This window comes from Artibeus jamaicensis, unplaced genomic scaffold (genome assembly GCF_021234435.1).
Source record: "Artibeus jamaicensis isolate MK-2021 breed Jamaican fruit bat unplaced genomic scaffold, CSHL_Jam_final contig_469, whole genome shotgun sequence".
In the NCBI taxonomy this organism is placed as follows: Eukaryota; Metazoa; Chordata; class Mammalia; order Chiroptera; family Phyllostomidae; genus Artibeus; species Artibeus jamaicensis.
Genome location: NW_026521847.1, coordinates 3,181,830 through 3,203,345, shown reverse-complemented (window position 1 = coordinate 3,203,345; position 21,516 = coordinate 3,181,830). Strand labels below are relative to the sequence as shown.

General features: G+C 38.5%; 1 protein-coding gene across 7 annotated transcripts in view; it reads right to left on the bottom strand.

Moving 5' to 3' along the window:
- IWS1 (interacts with SUPT6H, CTD assembly factor 1) overlaps positions 1–21,516 on the bottom strand; it is a 62,590-nt gene that overhangs the window by 21,305 nt on the left and 19,769 nt on the right. For 5 of the 7 annotated variants that reach the window (XM_053667426.1, XM_053667428.1, XM_053667424.1 and 2 more), the window contains 3 exons: positions 6,141–7,209; positions 2,822–3,011; positions 2,220–2,277 (listed from right to left, as the gene is read on the bottom strand). In XM_053667426.1, coding sequence (XP_053523401.1) covers positions 2,220–2,277; positions 2,822–3,011; positions 6,141–7,209 — 1,317 coding nt within the window. Of the gene's footprint in view, positions 1–2,219; positions 2,278–2,821; positions 3,012–6,140; positions 7,210–10,121; positions 10,230–21,516 lie in introns of all 7 variants that reach the window. The other 2 variants (XM_053667430.1, XM_053667427.1) reach the window with 2 other exon arrangements.

Genomic DNA, 21,516 nt, shown 5'->3' with positions numbered 1-21,516 from the left:
ATTGATTTGCTTTTTTTCTTCTTTTAATCTCACCTGAGGACAATTTTCCACTGCCTTTAGAAATCGAGGAAGGGAGGGAGGGAGTGAGGAAGGTGTAGGGGGAGGAGGGGAGAGAGAGAGAGAGGGAAGGAAGGAGGAGTAAGTACTCCGAGAGAGGAAGGGAGAAAGGAGTAGAAGAGAAGGGGAGGGAGGGAGGGAGGAAGGAAGAGAAGAGGAGGGAGGAAGGAAGGAGGGACGGAGGAGAGGAGGAGGGTAGGAGGGGGGGTGAGGGACAGAGGAAAAGAAACAGTGATTGGCTGCCTTTTGTACAAGCCCTCACTAGAGATCAAACCCACAACATTTCATTCCACTAGAACGCTCTAACCAATGGAGTCACAACAGCCAGGGCTAGATTTATTAGCTTTTAGTATTCTTTTTCCCCCTCTATTAGGTTGAAAGTTATACATTCCATTCATCTTTTTAGTAGTCATTTTAGAGATTACCACAAGCATCCAAACTTATCAAAGTCTAATGTATTTTCACAAACATTTACAAAGGCCTGTGAATAGTTCAATTCCATGTATATTTTCAATTTATAATTGCTGTCATGGTTAATTTTACATATATTTAAAACCATACCAGACATGACTTTACTTTGCATAGACAACACTCATTTAGACTTACTAACATACTTTTATTGCATTTTTTCCCTTCCTGCATCCTTGATATTCTACTTGAGATTTTCTTTCTTCCTTTAGTATGTCCTTCAGTGGCATATTGGTATGATGAAATAAGAGGGAATTTTCATTCCTGAAAAGTGTTTTTGCTGAATATACTAGAATTTTAAGTTTGCAGTTACTGAATTCTATTGTTCCTGTTTAGAAGTCAGCTGTTAATGTGACTGTTGCCTCTTTTATTATACGTAAATATTCTCCCCTCTGGCCACCCCTCTGGTCCATTTTCTTTGGTTTCTTGCAATTTTACTATTATGTATTTAGGTGATCTCCTTGTATTGATCCTACTTGTAATTTGTAGAAATTCTAGAATCCATAGTTTTATGTATCATTTCTTTAAATATTGCTTATGCTATGTAAATTTCTTCCTTCTCCTGTGGGATTCTAATTCACTTGTATAAATTCTGTTGTGTTCTTTTACAAATTCCACTGGGTTGAGCGTCATCTCACAAACCTAAGGGTAGACAGTTTGATTCCCTGTTAGGGCATACGCTCAGGTTAGGGGCCAAGTCCTTAGATGGAGGAAGGGGAGCGTGAGAGGCAACCAATCAATGTGTCTTTCTCACACTGATGGTTCTCTCCTCTTTATCCCCTTCTTCCCCTCTTTCTAAAAACAAATAAAATACTTAAAAAAAATTGTTTGCTCTGACAAAACTTTAATCTTTTACCTCCCTGAACACATTTTTTAAAGTCATTATCTAAAATTCCTGTATCTAGAGCCACTAAGTCTATTTCTACGGCCTGTTTTTACTGTTTCTTTTTAACATTATCCAGGGTTTACCATACAATGTATTTAAAACACTACTGAAATAATCTGAGGCCTCCAATTATGTTCCCTTTGTCCTAAAAGGATTTGTTTGCACATGCCAGATGCCAAGGAACACTAGCCAAAAGGTCAGGAATCACTGTAATCAAATTTCTGAGACCAAGGTTGTTTAGGTTGCTAGATTACTCAAATCTGGCCTAAAATCTGAGTAAAGGCTATTTTACTTACAGTTCACTCTTAATCCTAGGAGTCCCAGAGCATGGGATTTTCAGGGTCCTATAACCTCATCAGGCCCTGACCGCCAAATTTTGTCTCTTGAGTCAAAATATGATCAGTTTCTCAGCCTGGACAGGCAAACATCCCAGAAAATGCAGTTTACCCTCTTTAGGTTCCTGTCTTTTCCTGGTTTAAACTTAGTAATTCTCTGCTACCTTGTTCCTCTGATGATGAGCACATTTTTCCAGAGAGAAGCGTTGTCATTATTGGGAATCTTTCTCTTTAGCATTATAGTGCCTTTTGTTGTCTCTTAATGTGTTTCCTCTCCCCTTAATCCAATTTTGCTTATCATTTTCCTTTTATGTCTTTGCAGACCCTTTCATTTCACTTTCTGCATCCCTTTGTCCTAGAATTGGCTACATCATAGTTATTTATTTTGATTTACTAGAATCACCTATTAGAAAACCACTGCCAAAAAAACAAAAAAAGCAGTCACAAAGGAAATAGTTCCACCTTATACTTACTGTAAATTCTTCTTCCTCTTCATCACCAGATTCTCCGAATATATCTGCTATAAGATTTCTATAAGGGAAGGAAATATAAAAACTTCCATTTGCTTTAATCTCATCTACAAAGGAACCTAAAATCTTTCTAGTAGGTTATTAATTTACATTAAGTAAAATGCACCATTCTCACATACATTTCAATGGGTTTTGATAAAAATAAACAGTCAAGTAACCATTATTCTAATTAAGATACAGAACAATTCCATCTCCCTAGAAAGTCTGGTTGGAGCCCTTTCCAGTCAGTTTTTCACATCAAAATCCTAGAGCCAACCACTATTCTGATTTGTATCACCAGATTAGTTTTACGTATTCTTGAACTTCACATAAGTGGAATGAGACATGTCCTCTTTATTTTTTTCATCTAAGATCATATTTTTGAGATTCATCCATGTTATAGTACACATCAACAGCTCAGGAACTAAAATCCTGATTCCCCCAATGTCATGCAATTAGACAGGATATACTACATTGTATCTCATACAAAATTTTAATGCAAGTTTAAAAACTGTTTCTACCACCATATATGCACCCTTGAAAACTCTTGTTATTATGTCACTTACTCTTCTTCATTCCCTGACTCACTATCACTCCCAAACAGATCCTTCTCTTCATTTTTCTTATCAGATCGTTCTTTCCCTGCTTCTTCTTCACTGTCAGATGCTACAGTCTTCTCTCTTTTGCCTGATTTGTCTGATATAACATCACTGTCAGAGTCCTCTGCTTCAGAGACAACGCGACTCTTCTTCGCTGCTATAGAAAAAGAAATCATCATTAATCTTATCCTGTCATGGTCACTGTATGACTAAGAATAGGTACCTTAAAATTACAGTACATGGCAAAAATCCAAGGCCTCCTGACATACAGTTTAGAAAAAAAATACCTAAAGGTTCATTCAGAGTGACCTTATAATTGTTTATTGTTTAGGAAAAAGTGGCCAAAATATGCAGGATAAAATCATCAACATGAAAATGGGCATCAATACCTCAACAGTGAGAGTTCCAGCCAGGATGGAGGCATAAGTAGACACCTTGTGCCTCCTCACAGAATCAAAGGACAACAACAATTTGAAAAACAAAGAACAACCAGAACTGACAGAAAACTGAACTGTATAAAAGTCCGATCACCAAGGAGTTAAAGAAGACACATTCATCCAGACCAGTAGGAGGGGTGGAGTCGGGCAGCCGGGCAGAGAGGACTTGCGGCATGGAGGGCCAGGCCGGGTAAGGAGGCAGCTAGTGGATCAAGTGAGGCAGAGAACTGTGAACTGAACAGTCCCATATTCACTCACAGATAAACCAGGACAAATAACCAGGGAGCAGGACAGACTACACGGAGAAATAAACCCTCAGTCCACTGGTGGAAAATACCTGTAGGGGTTGAGGCAGCAGCAGGAAACACCCTGCCTCACAAGAGAGTTCGCTGAAGGGACCCACAGGGTCCTAGAATGTACACAAACCCATCCACATGGGAATCAGCACCAGAAGGGGCCAATTTGCTTGTGGGAAGCGGCAGAAGGGACTGAAATCCAGGTGGAGCAAGTACCTCTTCCCTCTCAGACCCCTGCCCCACATACAGTGTCACAACGCAGCAACATGGGTTACCCTGCCTGGGTAAACACCTAAGGCTCCACCTCTCACTACATAACAGGTGTGAAAAAAAAAATGGCCCAAACGGAAGAACAGATCAAAGATCCAGGAAAAAATACAACTAAGCAATAAAGAGATAGCCAACCTATGATGCACAGTTCAAAACACTGGTAATCAGGATGCTCACTGAATTGGTTGAATTTGGTCACAAATTAGATGAAAAAATGAAGGCTATGCTAAGTGAAATAAAGGAAAATGTACAGGGAACCAATAGTGATGGGAAGGAAACTGGGACTCAAATCGATGATTTGGAGCAGAAGGAAGAAAGAAAGAACCAAACAGAAAAGAATGAAGAAACAAGAATTCAAAAAAATGAGGAGAGGCTTAGGAACCTCCAGGGCATCTTTAAACATTCCAACATCCAAATCATACAGGTGCCAGAAGGAGAATAAGAAGATCAAGAAAGTGAAAACTTACTTAACAAATAATGAAGAACTTCCCCAATCTGGCAAAGGAAATAGTCTTCCAGGAAGTCCAGGAAGCCCAGAAAGTCCCAAAGAAGATGGACCCAAGGAGAAACACACTAAGGCACATCATAATTACATTACCCAAGATTAAAGAGAAGGAGAGAATCTTAAAGGCAACAAGAGAAAAGGAGACACTTACAAAGGAGTTCCCATAAGACTGTCAAAAGAGACCTTACAGGCAAGTAAGAGCTGGAAAGAAGTATTCAAAGTCATGAACGGCAAGGAACTACATCCAAGATTGCTCTATCCAGCAAAGCTTTCATTTAGAATGGAAGGGCAGATAAAATACTTCTCAGATAAGATCAAGTTCAAGGAGTTCATCATCACCAAGCCCTTATTATATGAAATGTTAAAGGGACTTACCTAAGAAAATGAAGATAAAAAAGATGAACAGTGAAAGGACAGCAAACTCACAGTTATTAACAACCACACCTAAAACAAAAGCAAACTAAGAAGACAGCCAGATCAGGAGCAGAACCATAGAAATCAAGATCACATGGAGGGTTATCAGCAGGGGAGTGGGAGGTGGACAGAGGAGAGGGAAATGGTACAGAGAATAAGTAGCACAGATGGTAGGTAGAAAATAGAAAGGGGGAGGGTGAGAATAGTACAGGAAATGTAGAAGCCAAAGAACTTATAGGTACAGCTCATGGACATGAACCAAAAGGGGGGAATATGGGGGGGGGAGGGAGTGTGAAGGGCAGAGGGGAGTGAAGGGAGGAAATGGGATAACTGTAATAGCATAATCAATAAAATATATTTAAAAAAATAGCAGCAAGGTAATTACCGACTTGAAACCTTTGACTTACTGTTGCTCATCAGTCCTTGTTTTTTTAATTGAATTTATTGGGATGATATTGGTTAACAAAGTTATATAGGCTTCAGGTGTACAATTCTATAAGTCCCTATTTTTTAATGCAAACTAGCAAAGATATAATTCTAAGAAGTTGTGTAACTGTGTGATTTTTCATTTGAAATAAACTTTTAAAAGTTAAAAAAAAAACCCAAAACATCTCAACAGCTACCTTTCCTTTTGGGGAAGAAAAAATAAGACAAGACTGATGCATATACTTGTATACCTTCTATTGCTGCTTAGTATCAGCAGACTTAAAAAGGCTGGATGTTCTTTTATGAAATCCCCATGTTCCTTGATCATTGCTGGTCAGTTTGGAACTTTTCATCTCACTTAATAAACTAGGACATGTATGGTGCTCTTTTCCACTCTCCTGTAACAACTATCAGGTTATAAAGGAATGTGTCTTTTCCAAAAAGATAAGTTTCATAAAGAAGTAATCAAGTAGCAAAGATTAAAATACTCTGCAGACATGGAGTCTCTAAATAAAGAGGTGTGCACAACCTGAGAGCTCAGTCACTGTCTGATGGCATCTAGGGCATAAGCTGTCTTAAGAGTCCCATAGCTAACTCTGGTTACACTTGGTAACTCTGGTTATACATTCCCATATAAATGTATTTCTTTGAATTATTACCCTTTCCAGTACAACTACTAAATCTTTCATATTTCCACTGAAATTTGAGTTTATCATTTTGAGGCCATCAGAATTTAACAAATGCTATTAGAACTGAATAGAAATTTAATATTAAGATGAGTTCATGAAAATCAGGGAAACCAGTATCCTAGTGATACTTCAGAAATTCAAGTTGAATGAGAGAATATATCTAACCTTCCAGAAAAAGGTAATGCTTTATAGTTATAAGCTTAGACGTTAAATAAAGATATGAATAAACAGCCCAAAACAGTTCCTTACATGCTTTCTCTTCTTCACTATCAGAAAGTACAGCAGCTTTTCGCTTTGCTACTTTCTCCTCCTCCCTCTCTCTTTCTTCATCTTCATCGCTGTCAATTTTTTGCCTTTTATGTTCATCCTCCTCACTGTCAGAACTGTGAAACCTATTCCTGTCTAAATGGCTATCTAAATGGAAGGAGTTTTTCTGCATTTCTGTATCTTCCCCTTTATTTTCCCCATCACTATCATCCTCTGACTTTGGCTTCTGTTTGTGTCTAGAGGCCTCCTCAATGTCTGAATCACTGGCTGGTCCCTTCTGAGGATCATCACTCTCAGAGTCACTGACTTGAGGTTTGGGAAGCTCCTCATTTTCTGAATCACTGGCCTGGTTCCTTGGGGGATCCTCACTTTCTGAGTCACTGATACGGGGTTTGGGAAGCTCTTCATTTTCAGAATCACTGACTTGGTGCCTTGCTGGGTCCTCACTTTCTGAGTCACTGATACGGGGTTTGGGAAGCTCTTCATTTTCTGAGTCACTGGCTTGGTGCCTTGGTGGGTCCTCACTTTCTGAGTCACTGATATGGGGTTTTGGAAGTTCCTCATTTTCAGAGTCACTGGCCTGTGTCCTCTGAGGCTCCTCACTTTCCGAGTCACTGATCTGAGGTTTAGGAAGCTCCTCATTTTCAGAGTCACTGATTTGAGGTTTTATAGCATCCTCTGCTTCAGAGTCAGTGGCAGGACTTTTGGGGAGCTCTTCAATCTCTGAATCACTGCCAGGATGCTTTCTAACATCTTCATTTTCAGAGTCACTGGCATGCCCATTAAGAAGTTCTTCATTTTCAGAGTCACTAACAGGTAATTTCTTGGTCTCCTCACTCTCAGATTCACTCCCATGGTGACTGATACACTCATTTTCAGAATCACTTGCACGAGGTTCTGCATGTTCTTCAGATTCAGATTCACTGTCCTTTTGCCTTTGAAGCTCCTCACTTTCAGAATCACTAGCGTTAAGATTTGAGGGGTCATCATTCTCAGAGTCTGTCATATGATGTCTTTTGTTGAGGCCATCTTCTTGATCACTAGGCTCATTCTGAAAAATAAAGGGAGAAAAAAATGAGAAAAGTACAATAAAATGTTTTGTAGTGAAATATTAATTTTTTCAACAAATTTTTAAAAATTAATTTATCTTTAGAAGGGAAGGAGAGAAGGAGAGAAATATCAATGTATGGTTGCCTCTCGTGAGTCCCCTGCTGGGAACTGACCTGCAACCCAGGCATGTGCCCTGACTGGGAATCAAACTGGTGACCTTTTGATTTGCAGGCCCGTGCTCAATCCACTGAGCCACACCAGCCAGGGCTTTCAACAATTTTTTTTAAAATGTAGGAATACAGTCCTGGCTGGCGTTTGATTCCCAGTCAGGTCACATGCCTGGGTTGCAGGCCAGACCTCCCAGTTGGGGGCATGCAACAAGCAACCAATCAATGTATCTTTCACACATCAGTGTTTTTCTCCCTCTCTATCTCCCTCCCTTTCCCCCTCTCTAAATAAATAAAATCTTTTAAAAAATTAATTAAATGTAGGAATATACACACTTAAATATAGAATTCTTGTCCAATATCTACATAGAAACATGCTGCTCTATAGAAGGCCATCTATCTATAAAATGGTTAACATGGTTTGGATTCCAAAATGGAGAAAAGATAATCAGTTTTCACCAACACAAAACTGTAAAGCATAACCCAGATTACTGTATAGAAGACTTGTAATTTGCAGAGCTTAAAAAACAAACAAGCAAAAAAGACTAACTCTCTCACATGTGTTTAGAAATTTTCTCTAGCTCCTAAACATATTTTTCAAAGCAATACTAACATGTACCTAATTTTTTTTAAAGGGCTTTCCTTGCAAGGTTAAAATAAGGTTTTTAGGATTTGATTTATTTATTTAGAGAGGAAAGGTGGGAGAGAGGAAGGAAGAGAACCATTGATTGCTTGTCTCCTGTATGCACCCTGACCAAGGACCGAACCCACAAACTAGACATGTGCCCCTTTGGTTCACAGATGATGCCCAATTAACTGAGCCACAATGGTCAGGGCAGGTTAAAACATGATTTTAAGAAAAAAAATATATAAAACTTTAAAGGGTCAAAAAGTATGTAAGGCATCTTCCCAAAAGTGAATCTAAACAAATGAGAAGAGGTATGATTAGTATTTACTAAGCACTTAATAACAACCAGTTACCATGTTAAACGACTCTCTCCTCTTAATTCATTTGCTTTTCACAACAGTATTTTTCATGGTAAGAGAATTGAGGCTTGGAGCAGTCTTGGTCATATATATAGTAATAACCTAGATGGAAAAGTTTAAGTTTTAGAGAAAACATGACAAATCTAACTATAGTGACACAGAATTTTGCTTGGAAGTAATCTAAAAATATACAAACTTAGTATATATGTTTTATAGCTGTTTTTTTTAATGCAAAGAAAATAGGCCTGGCTGGTGTGGTTCAGTGGATTGAATGCTGGCCTGCGAACCAAATGGTCACTGGGGGCAGGCCAGGTCCCCATTGGGGAGTATGCGAGAGGCAACCACACTTTGATGTTCTCTCCCTGTTTCTCCTTCCCTTTCTCTAAAAATAAATAAACAAAATCTTTAAAATGCAGAGGAAATACACACAAAATTAATCATACAAAGATAGTTTAGGATCTGAGGGTTTTTTCCCCCTATTTAGCATTTAATTTTCAATCATATAGTGATAACATTCTGGTTTAAAAAGTGAAAATATTTCTGTGTTAAAAATTTAATAAGTCTATAATATAGTAAGTCTATTTACTAAATATTCCTCTTAGAATATATGACTGTTATTACATGACCTTACCACAGATCAATTTCCAAGGAACAGAGTCTTTAATAGTCTATATGCCCACCAACCATGCTATAAAATAAATGCTAAGAGAATCCAGTGACAAGATAAATGGCATGACATGTGTTCACAAAATCTCTACTTTGACCTCTTCAGCGGCTGCTGTCTAATGAGAAGCCAGCCAAATATATCCTAACACTACTGTGAAGGTATGCATAATTATTTTGAAAGTATATAGGAAGTGACTGAGGTATAAAAGGGTGTGACAACAGGTACCTGTTACCTGGTTTAACTAAGAGGCATTAATTAAAGTTAACTAGATTACTGATTTGAAAAACAAAGACATACAGATACCAGCAGATAACTGATATGGAAAAGAGACACAAATTAAGTAGTAGGCACAAGTAAAAATATAACTGGATTTGGATGCTTTCTACAACATGCCCGTGACATATATCTCTAACTTATTTTGTATATGACTCTATTTTAGTTGCAAACAACAGAAACCATCTCCAGGGGAAAAAAAAGAACAATCTTCCCAGAATCAAAGTGGGATGAATGATTAAAGACTGAGAGGGGGTAGGAATTCCAAAACAGGTTACAGAGCTTAGAAAATGGAATTCAAGGATCTTTTCACTAGAGCACCATATAAATGAGTCACTTAATCACGTTAAATTTCACATTCCAGGATCTAAAATTTAAATTCCTAGAAGAGATAACCTAATTAGCTACAGCAGTTTCAGATGCTGTGAAACTCAGTGATTTGATGGGTTACAGCAAAAGCAGGGGCACAGCACTGGGAGCCACTCAAGAGAAAGAAACCATGAACTGCAGAGTCAGCCCAATATTTACCTGCTACACTCTACCCCAGATTTCCTAACACATGATGTATGGTTTTCAAAACAAGCAACCATTACAAGGATATTACATATGACAATGATTACAAAACTTATGAATTCCCACCAGTTTTAAGGAGTTTCATAAAAACTGGATTATCTTTCCATTATTTGTGGTATGGTGGGGGTGAGGAGGAGGAAAGAAATTACTGCAGTAAGCCCTTGCCAGGTAGTTTGGTTAGCTGGAGTGTCACCCTATACTCCAAAAGGATGTGGGCTTGATTCCTTTCCTGGTCAGGACACATGCCTAGGTTGCAGATTTGATCCTCCGTTGGGGTGCATATGGGAGGCAAATGATTAATGTTTCTCTTGCATTGATGTCTCTCTCTCTTTCTCTCAAATCAATAAAGATATCCTTGGGTGACAAAAAAAAAAAAAAAAGAAGAAGAAATTAATGCAGTAAGAAAGTGCTAGCTATCTGATAAATTCAATTAGAGAATGCACTTAGGTAATGAATGATATCACGAGATCTGGGAAAAGAGCACATTAGAAATTATGTAAGCTCACAAGTTCTCAAAACAATATTCGAACTTTTAAGACTGGTTTTATACTGAAATTAGTTTAAATTGCCAACTTAAAAAAATCCAAAATGCAGTTTTTTAAATTAAGTCAGACATGAACACAATAAATAATAGCAGAAACTGCCATTTAAGTATCATTTTCTTAATAATGTAACTAGCTATACCTGTCAGAGAAACTGAGCACTCTGAGGGTCCTTAAAGACTTTAGAAATACCTGTAACACATCATGCCTCCCCTTTTACAGTTATTCACACTATAGTTATAAATAAGTACTGGCTATCTACACTGAACAGTCAGGTAACTTATCTCAGAATTATGTGCTGTAGTACCCCTCCCTAATGGACCAGGGCCACAATACACACAGAAAGATAACTGACATTTTAAAATTACAGTGTAAATAATAAACTGCCTTAAAGCAAACATCAACTTACAAATTTCACAGTAGTATATGTCAGGTAGAAATCCTTGTAAAGAAAAAAAAACAACTCAGAACACTTGCTAATACAGAGTCAATTCAAAACTGTAGAACTTGCATGCTAACCTACCACTAAAAATTAAATACATAATCCAAGTCACACAGTAGATTCCATGAGAAAATGTCTATAGGCGCATTTTCTTTTTTTAATTTTATTTTTATTGTTTATGCTATCAGTTTTTCCTGCCTCTTCTCCCTTTCCCCACCACCACTCAGCAGCACCCTCTTCCCTCCCAAAGCTGATCTCCATACTGTTGTCCATGTACATGGGCCGTGCATAAATGTTCTTTGGTTAATCCCTTAAACAACTTTCATCCCATCCTGCCGCCCCCTTTCCAGCAGCTGTCAGTCTGTTTTATGTATCTAAGCTTGTCACTCTTTTGTTCCTTATTGTATTGTGTTTATTAGATTCCACGGGTAAGTGAATCATGTGATATTTTTCTTTCACTGACTGGCTTAATTCATTAGCATAATATTCTCCAGGTCCATCCGTGATGCTACAAAATGTAAGCATTTCCTCTTTTTCACTGCTGTGTAATATTCCATTGTATAAATGTACCATGCCTTTTTTATCCACTCATCTACAGATGGGCACTTAGGCTATTTCCAAATCTTGGTTATTGTAAATAGCACTGCTTTAAACATAGGGGTGCATATATATACATTTTTTTGTATTGGTGTTTTAGGATCCTTGGGGCATATTCTTAGAAGTGGAACTGCTGGGTCAAAAGAAGTTCCATTTTTAACTTTTTTTGTTTTTAATATATTTTACTGATTATGCCATTAGTTGTTCCACTTTTTTCTCCCCTTTAATCCCCTCCACCCAACACCTTTCCACACACAATCAATATTCCCCTTAGTTCATGTCCATGGGCCATACATATAAACTCTTTGGCTTCTCCATTTCCTATACTATTCTTAACCTCCCCCTTGTCTATTCTGTACCTACCATTTATGCTTCTTATTAACAGTACCTAAATTTCCCCCATTCTCCCTCCTACCTCTCCCCGTTGATAATCCTTCATGTGACTTCCATTTCTGTGATTCTGTTCCTGTTGTAGCTGTTTGCTTAGTTGTTTTTTTGTTTGTTTGTTTTAGGCTCAGTTGTTGATAGTTGTGAGTTTGTTGTCATTTTACTCTTCATAGTTTTGATCATCTTTTTCTTAGATGAGTCCCCTTAACATCTCATATAATAATGGCTTGGTGATAATGAACTCCTTTAACTTTACTTTATTTGGGAAGTACTTTATCTGCCCTCCCATTCTAAATGATAGCTTTGCTGGATAGAGTCTTGGATCTAGATCCTTGCTTTTCATCACTTTGAGTACTTCTTGCCAGTCCCCTCTTCCTACAAAGTTTCTTTTGAGAAATCAGTCAATAGTTTTATGGGTACTCCTTTGTAAGTAAGTCTATTTCTCTTGCTTCTTTTAAAATTCTCTACTTATTTTTTAATCTTGGGTAATGTAATTATAATGTGCCTTGTTGTGTGCTTCCTTGGGTCCAACTTGTTTGGAACTCTCAGCTTCCTGGACCTCCTGAAAATTGATTTCCTTTGCCAGATTGGGGAAGCTCTCCTTCATTATTTTTTCAAATAAGGCTCCAATTTCTTGCTCTTCCTCTTCTCCTTCTGGCACCCCCATGATTCAGATGTTGTAAGATTTTAAAGTTATCCTAGAGGTTCCTAAGCCTCTCCTCATTTTTAAAATTTTTGTTTCTTCATTCTGTTCTGGTGGAATGTTTATTTCTTTCTTCTGCTCCAAACTGTTGAGTCCCAGTTTCCTTTCTTCCCATCATTGTTGGTTCCCTGTACATTTTCCTTTATTTTACTTTTCATAGCCTTCACTTCTTCCATTATTTTGCAACCCTACTCAACCATTTCTGTGAGCATCCCGATTACCAGTGTTTTGAACTCTAATAAGTTGGCTATGTTTTCATCACTTTGTTCTATTTTTGGAGCTCAGATCTGTTCTTTCATTTGGGCCATATTTATTTGTTTTGGCATGACTGTTATGTAGTGATGGGCAGAGCCTTAGGTATTCACCAGGGTGGGACAACCCACTTTGGTGTACTGAGGCACTGTATATGGAGGAGGGGTTCAAAAGGGAACAACAGTGCTTGCTCAGCTTTTGCCCTGCTTTCAGTCACTTCCCCAGCTACCTACAGGCAAGCTGGGCCCTTCTGGTGCTGATTCCTGGTTGGGGGCGGGCGGTTTGTGTATATTCTAGAACCCTGTGGGTCTCTCCAACGAACTCTCCTGTGATGCTGGCAGTTAATTCTGCCACTACAACTCCCACAGGTTTTACAGCCCGAGGTTTTAAGGCTTTATTTCCCTGCAATGGAACACTGGGTTGCACAGTCTGTCTCACTCTCCAGTAGTTCCTCCTGGTTTATCTGCACACAAATGTAGGACCACCTGCTCTGCCAGCCACCACCTCACCCACCCTGCTGGTCCTCCAGCCACTGCCTTGCTGCAAGTCCTGTCTACCCTTCTCCTCCCCTCCTACCAGTCTGGATGAATGTTTCTTCTTTAACTCCTTGGTTATTGGACTTCCATACAGCTTGATTTTCTGTCCATTCTGGTTGTTTTTTGTTTTTAAATTTGTTGTTGTCCTTCTTTTGGTTGTACGAAGAGGCAAAGTGTACTTACTTACACTTTCATCTTGGCCAGAAGTCCCCATTTTTAATTTTTTAAGGATACTCCATATTGTTTTCCACAGTGTCTGAACCAGACTGCATTCCCACCATCAGTACACTAGGGTTCACTTTTCTCCACATCCTTGCCAATACTTATTGTTTGATTTATTGATGGTAGCCCTTCTGACAGGTAAAAAGTGACAGCTCATGGAGGTTTTAGAAAACCAAGGACCTATAACCACAAGCTACTTCACTCAGCAAGAATATCATTTAAAACCAAAGATGAAATAAGGAACTTCCCAGACAAGAAAAAGCCAAAGAAGTTTTAACACCAAACTAGTACTGCAACATATGTTAAAGGACTTGCTTTGCTAAGTTTTAATTTGCATCTCTCTGATGATTACTGATGTTGAACATTTTTTCATATGTCTATGAACCTTCTGTATGTCCTCTTTGGAAAAGTATCTATTCAGGTCTTTTGTCAATTTCTTAACTGGGTTGTTTGTCTTTCTGGCTTGAGTTGTATTCGTTCTTCATATATTTTGGAGATTAAACCCTTGTCAGGTGTATCACTGGAAATGTTGTCCCATACAGTAGGTTCCCTATTAGTCTTGCTACAGGAGTATAGGAGACCGTTCTGCATGGTATGGGCCTAGCTCCCACTCAGAGATGCACAGGACCCACACCCATGAATAGGTTCTCCCATGGGGAATCAGGCCTGCATTGTACCTAGATTGCTATGACACTTGCATTTGCTTAAACTCCTTCACCCTGAACTGAGGCAGAAAACATTTAACTGCATATCTTTAAAGTAACTTCCAAAAATCTATTTCACTAAACCTTCCAAGGATGAGTGTAACCAGTTCAACCACTTTTCCCTTTGCATTTGCAAATATCCTTCTTCTGTGATGTGATTAGCAGCATCCTCTCCTTTGTTTTCTGTAGAAGGTAACCAGTACATAATAAACCTGTACATAGTAAATGAGGACCATCATGTAATGTGCCCAGAAAAGCAATAAAAGCCTGTCCAGGCAAAGGCCAAGGCTTTTTCTCCTCTTGAGAGAGAAGCCACACCATCCCTTTTCCTCCATAGGACTAGGACTTCTGTGTGAATTTGTCTCATTTTAGCCACAATGCCATGGACCCCATGAGCCGAGGTCCATGTCATAGAAGCATTTTCAAAAACATTTCATTGCATGTTGGTTCCAGAAGATCTATCTGAAATCATCTTAGAGTCTGTTAATATATACCAGTTTAACCAGCATATGAAAGAATCTGAGCCATCCAGCAACTAAACAATGCTTAACCTAGTGTAACTTCTAGAGTGCTGCAAGGCTTTGACTTTGAGAAACTCCAACTGTACACCAAGCATAGAGATGATAAAATGAGGCTATACACCAGAGTGTCCTTTGTCTGTCAAAAGTTAGTTACTTCAGAATCACATAAAAACAAAGCACTCCTAATGGGAGTACTGGAAAAAGAAATTGTACACAAAGCTTAAGAGCTTATAACAATGGAACAAATACCTGACTATAGCTCCAGACTCATTTCTCCTTTCTCACCATCAACCCCAAGCACTTTACCAACAACAGCAGTTCTTAAACTTTGGTGTAGATAAGAATCACTTGAGGAGCTTTGATGAAAAACACAGATTTTTGTGCTTCTCATCTCCAGATATTAACCCAGTAAATCTGTGGAAGGGGTCAAATAATCTGCATTTTGATATATAATCCAACTGATTCTGACTGTACTTTAGAAATTCTACTCCAGACACATGGAACTACTGTTGATTTCACTATGTTATCTCCATGCCTTTACAAATTCTGTTCTTTCTGCCTACAGCATCTTTTCCCTACCTTGTCCTTTTCATATCTCACAACTGAACAATACCACCCACTTTTTGAAGCCTCTTCCATCATTCTCTCTCTAGGTAGAATGGACTTCATGCAAGATAATGTGACAGTTAAAAACAAGTAATTTAGAGTCACAAAGACCTGAGGTCCAAATCCTACCTTGGCCACTTTCTACTGTATGATCTACAGAAATTTTCTTAACTTCTCAAAGCTTCAATGTTCTCAATCAGATGAAGCTAGAAATAGTATTTACACTTAATATAAAGCAGCCTACTGCCTGTGAACATTCAATAAATATTGTTAAACATTCATAACAAAATATTAATTACAAAACACGCACTCTTTAAGACTCCGCTCAAAAACAAAACAAAAACAAAATTTACAATAGATTCATTGAAACAGAGACAAAAGGGACAGTTACTAAAGGGAGGAGTAGGAGTATGGGTGAAAAAGGGAAGTGGAATACAGTCAATAATATTGCAATAGATTTAAAGAGTAACAAACGATTACTAGAATTAGTGGGATGATCACCTTGTAAGGTACAAAAATGCTGAATCACTCTATACTTAACTAATATAGCCAATATAAGATTGTATACCAACTACTTAAATAAAAAAATAAGTAAAAATAAAAAAGGAAATAGAAAACAGACTCGGACTCATTTATGAAGGCTTATCCCTGTATTGCCAAGTATTTGTTTCCTTTCTTATGCTCACCATGCCTCATTTGTCCATTCTAGTGTCTTCAACCTAAGGATAGCTCTGGCACCTCACTAAAGGGGGCATTTGTGAATGTGAGGAGGCAGTTTTGGCTGTCAGTGACTGGAGAGGATATGCTACTAGCATTTCACTTAATGCTCTAGAATCAAGACATTTATACACCTGCCACCAAATGCCCACCACTGGCTTATTCTCAATGCCTTGTTCAGGACAGCAGCACTAGGTTGCTCTCTTTTTAGAGATGGCCATAAACAGGATCTACACATAGGTAGGAGACCCAATGAGATGAAAGAACTCAAAGTTTCCCAACAGAGATTGTGGTAATAGACAAATAAAGCATGCTGGGTCCTTCTAGGACTTCAGCTGGGAAATATGGAGAGGTTTGACCAATTATTAAGAGAGAAAAATGAAGCCAAATGAAGACTTCTGGTCTGACAGCCTGAAAAGTTCCAATGAACTGCTCCCTAGTAAAATTGGTTAAAAATATTTAAAATATTTTTTGACCACCATAAGCCTCTGGATACAGTCTTGTGAGCAAAGAGCAAATAAGGAAGTATCTCTCCAAAAAGATCTACAAGCATTTGGTAAGGGAAGCAAGAATCTGGTGTTTGAATGAAGACTACTCCTCCCTTCCCCAACCTTACAGTTCAGCAGAAGATTCCATTCCAGACTGCTGCAGCCAAGAACACAGGGTACACCTGTTCTTCCAGCTTCCAGGTAGGATTCCTCTGTAGGAAGAGGACACCAGCATTTCTTATCCCGCCTCTACTACCTATTATGAAACTAAGTTCCAGTCAAGTGCAATCAAGAGGCAGGAATCCAATCTTCTACTTAGCCTCCAATGATGGAAGAGAGGCTCTACAACCTTGGGTGCAGTAAACCGAGAATACCTGAACACTTCTGCATCAACAAATGAGACAGTGGTTCCATGCCAGAAGAGGTAAGCCGAGAGCACTGCAGGATGCTATCCACCCCCTAAGACCCACTGAGAGCTCAGCTTATATATCTGGGTTTCACTCAGAAGTTTCCCACAGTCCCCTCACCACCAGTTCAGGCTCAGGCTCAAAGATTTTGCCTAGAGAAAAAGCGGGCAGTAAAAAAGCTCTTAAAATCTCCCCCAAAGAAACTGACTACATTTGTAACCAAGCCTGGGGAATTTCAGGCTAAGACATTTTCAAGAATACTGAAAGATGAGGCGGAAGGCATTTGGAAGGAGATTCAAGAAAATTCACTGCTGCCTTTGTGGAAAGTGTTTCTACAAAGGTTCTTGTATAGAGCTAGTCTGCAGGAGAGAAGCAGAATATAAGACAGCTGGGAAGAACCATACTGGGGGTCAAAATAAATATCAAACACAGACCTCAGAAATTATTCTGTCAAAGGAGCCAGAATTTGACCGGATTAGCTTGTTGATAAAATTTTGAAACAGTGGAATAAAATACTTGAAATGCTCAAAGAAAAAGAACTGTAAACCAAGAATACTGTATCAAACAAAACCATCTTTCAAAAATAATACTAAGTAAAAAAACATATGAAAACTTCCTCACATAATCAAAAACTGAAAGAATTTGTCTAGTAGACCCACCATACAAAAAATAAAGTTCTTCAGGCTAAAAGCACATGACTTGAGATGGTAATCTGAACTCATGTGAAAAAACAATGAGCAGTAGTAAAGGTAATTACATAATTATAAAACAGAGTATAAATGTGTATTTTCTCCTTTTTTATTTTTAACTGATTTAAATAGCAATTGCACCAAGGAATATGTATATCGTGTACAGCACAGCTGGGCCTGTAATAGAAATATCATATACTTGGTAATAACATTACAAAGAAAGTGGGTGGTAGCAAAGCTTTCTTAAGCTAAGGAAACAATTTCAGATGGCAAAGTAACAATTATAATAAAGTATTGTTGGATTTGTAACATTAATAGATGTAATATGTATAACAACAGTATTATAAAAAGACAAAAAAGAAAGCTACATAAAAGCACCACTTTTATATACCACTGGGAACTAACCTACTGTAAACTTGAAGTTGATTCTGGTTGAGATATATGTGGTTAACTCTACAGCAGCCACTAAAAAAAGAACTAAAAAAATATAGTGAAAATATTATTAAAGAAATTAAAATGCGGGACTTCTGCCAAGATGGAGGCATAGGTGGAAGCACTGTGCCTCCTCCCACAACCAAGTTTAAAAACAACAAAGTTTTAGCAACAAAAACACAGCCAAAACCACAGAAAACTGAACTTCATGGAAGTCTGACAACGATGAACCCTTCAGCCAAACCGGCACGAACAGATCAAAACATGGCTCAAGAAGACCTTAGAGCCCGAGAGCCAATAAATCTAATCAATGAATAAATAGCCAAACTTTCAGATGCACAGTTCAAAACACTGGTGATCAGGATGTTCACAGAACTGGTTGATTTTAGTCACAAATTAGAGGATAACATGAAGACTAAACTAATTGAAATGAATGAAAATGCACAGAAACCAATAGTAATGGAAAGGAAACTGGGACTCAAATCAAAGGAATGGACCAGAAAGAGGAAAAAAATGACCAAACAGAAAAGACTGTAGAAACAAACAAACAAACAAAAAAAAAACTGAGGAGAGGCTTAGGAACCTCCAGGACATCTTTAAACGCTCCGACATCAGAATTATAGGGGTGCCAGAAGAGGAAGAGGAACAGCCACGAGTGGAAAACTTATTTGAACAAATAATAAAGGAGAATGTCCCCAAGCTGGCAAAGGAAATAGACTTCCAGGAAATCCAGGATGCTCAGAGAGTCCCAAAGAAGTTGGACCCAGAAGGAACACACCAAGGCATATCATCATTACATTAGCCAATATTAAAATGAAAAAGAGAATCCTAGAAGCAGCAAGAGATAAGGGGACAGTCACCCACAAAGGAGTTCCCATCAGACTGTCAGCGGATTTCTCAAAAGAGACATTACAGGCAAGAAGGGGCTGGAAAGAAGTATTCCAAGTCATGAAATCCAAAGATCTACAACCAAGATTGCTCTACCCAGCAAAGCTTTCATTTAGAATGGAAGGGCAGATAAAGTGTTTCTCAGATAGGATCTAATTCAAGGAGTTCATCATCACCAAGCCCTTATTATATGAAATGTTAAAGGGACTTATCTAAGAAAAAGAAGATAAACCAACTTACACTATACACCAAAATAAATTCAAGGTGGATAAAAGACTTAAATATAAGCCGTGACACCATTAAAGTTCTAGAGGAGAACATTGGCAACAAAATCTCAGATATTTCACGCAGCAACATTTTTATTGATATGTCCCCTAGAGCAAGGAATATAAAGGAAAGAATAAACAAATGGGATGTCATCAAAATAAAAAGCTTCTGCGTGGCTAAAGAAAATAGTATTAAATTAAAAAGACAACCAACTGTATGGGAAAACATAATTGCCCATGATACCTCAGACAGGGGTTTAATCTCCAAAATATACAAAGAACTTACACAACTCCACTCTAAGAAAACAACTAACCCAATTAAAAAATGGGAAAAGGGGCTTGCGAACCAGACAATTGCAGTTCGATTCCCAGTCAGGGCACATACAGGGGTTGCAGACAGGTTCCCTGCAGGCCACTTCCCAGCAGGGGATGCATGAAAGGCAACCATACATTGATACTTCTCTCCCTCTCTCCTTCCCTTCCCCTCTAAAGATAGATAGATAGATAGATAGATAGATAGATAGATAAATAAATAAATAAATAAATAAATAAAAATTTTAAAAAAAGATAGGAAAAGGACTTGAACAGACATTTCTCCAAGGAGGACATACAGAGGATCCAGAGTCACATGAAAAGATGCTCGATACACTAGCCATCAGAGAGATGCAAATTAAAACCACAATGAGATACCACTTTACACAAGTCAGGATGGCTATCATAAACAAAGCAACAAACAACAAATGTTGGAGAGGTTGTGGGGAAAAGGGGTCCTTAGTTCACTGTTGGTGGGACTGCAGACTGGTACAACCATTATGGAAAACAGCATGGAATTTTCTCAGAAAAATAAAAATCGACCTGCCTTTTGACCCAGCAATTCCACTGCTGGAATTATATCCTAAGAATCCTAAAACATCAATATCAAAGAACCTATGCACCCCAATGTTCATAGCAGCACAATTTACAATAGCCAAGAGTTGGAAGCAACCTAGGTGCCCATCAGTAAATGAATGGATCAAAAAATTGTGGTACATATACACAATGGAATTCTATGCTGCAGAGAGAAAGAAGGAGCTACTACCTTTTGCAACAACATGGATGAACTGGAAAGCATTATGCTGAGTGAAATAGGCCAGGTGCTGAAAGACAAATACCATATGATCTCACCTTTAACAGGAAGCTAAACAACAAAACAAACAAGCAAGCAGAATAAAAACAAAGACACTGAAATAGAAAACAAGGGGACAGTGACCAGAGGGGAGAGGGAAGAGTATTTAAGGGGGAAAAGGGGAGGGATTTGGAGGAACAAATAGGAAGGACACAGGGACGAGAACTAAGGGGGGTGGAAATGGGAGGGAGGTGAGGAGCACGGGGCGGGGGGGGGGGGAGCTGGGATGGGAGAAATAGACAAAAATATATATTTGAAGAATAACTAAATAAAAAAATATGAAAAAAAAGAAATGAAGTCACATGGAGGGTTAGCAACAGGGGAGTGGGAGGAGGAGAAGGGGGAGAAGGTACAGAAAATAAGTAGCATAGATGGTAGGTAGAAAATGGGGGGAGGGCAAGAATAGTAGGGGAGATATAGAATCTAAAGAACTTGAAACACATGGGCATAAACTAAAGGGAGGGAACAGTGGGGGAGGGGGTGTGCAGGGTGGAGGGGAATGAAGGGGGGAATAGAACAACTGTAATGGCATAATCAATAAATATATTAAAAAAAGAAATTAAAATGCATAAAAGTATTAAAAGTAATTTATTAATGGATACACACAGGGAAAAACTGTAAAGTGTTACATAAAATATAACATGGAGAAGGGAAAAATAAAAATGTAAATGTTTATGCGTTAGAAGTTAAGTCGTTGGCAACACAGCAGAGGAGTGAGTGGAAGCCACATTAACCTTCTACCAGGACCAATCTGGAATTAAAACTAAATTGTGGAGAAATCACAGGGAACAAATAACTGAACAATAGCAACAGAGAAGACTGATAACCTCAGACAGACAGAAGAATTAGTCTCAGCACAGCCTGACTGGTAAGGAGTGCAGTGGGAACTCGAGAAGGCTGGCTGGGCACCCACAAGTAGCAACGATGGAGGGATAATTAAGCAACCAGTTAGATACCCCTGAGAAATGTGGGGTCTAAACCCTAAGCTGGGATCCTCAGTCTAGAGCATCAGAGCCCCAAAAGTACACAGATAACAACCAGCAGCAAAGAGTGGCAGGGTTGCTCTCATCCAGAGAC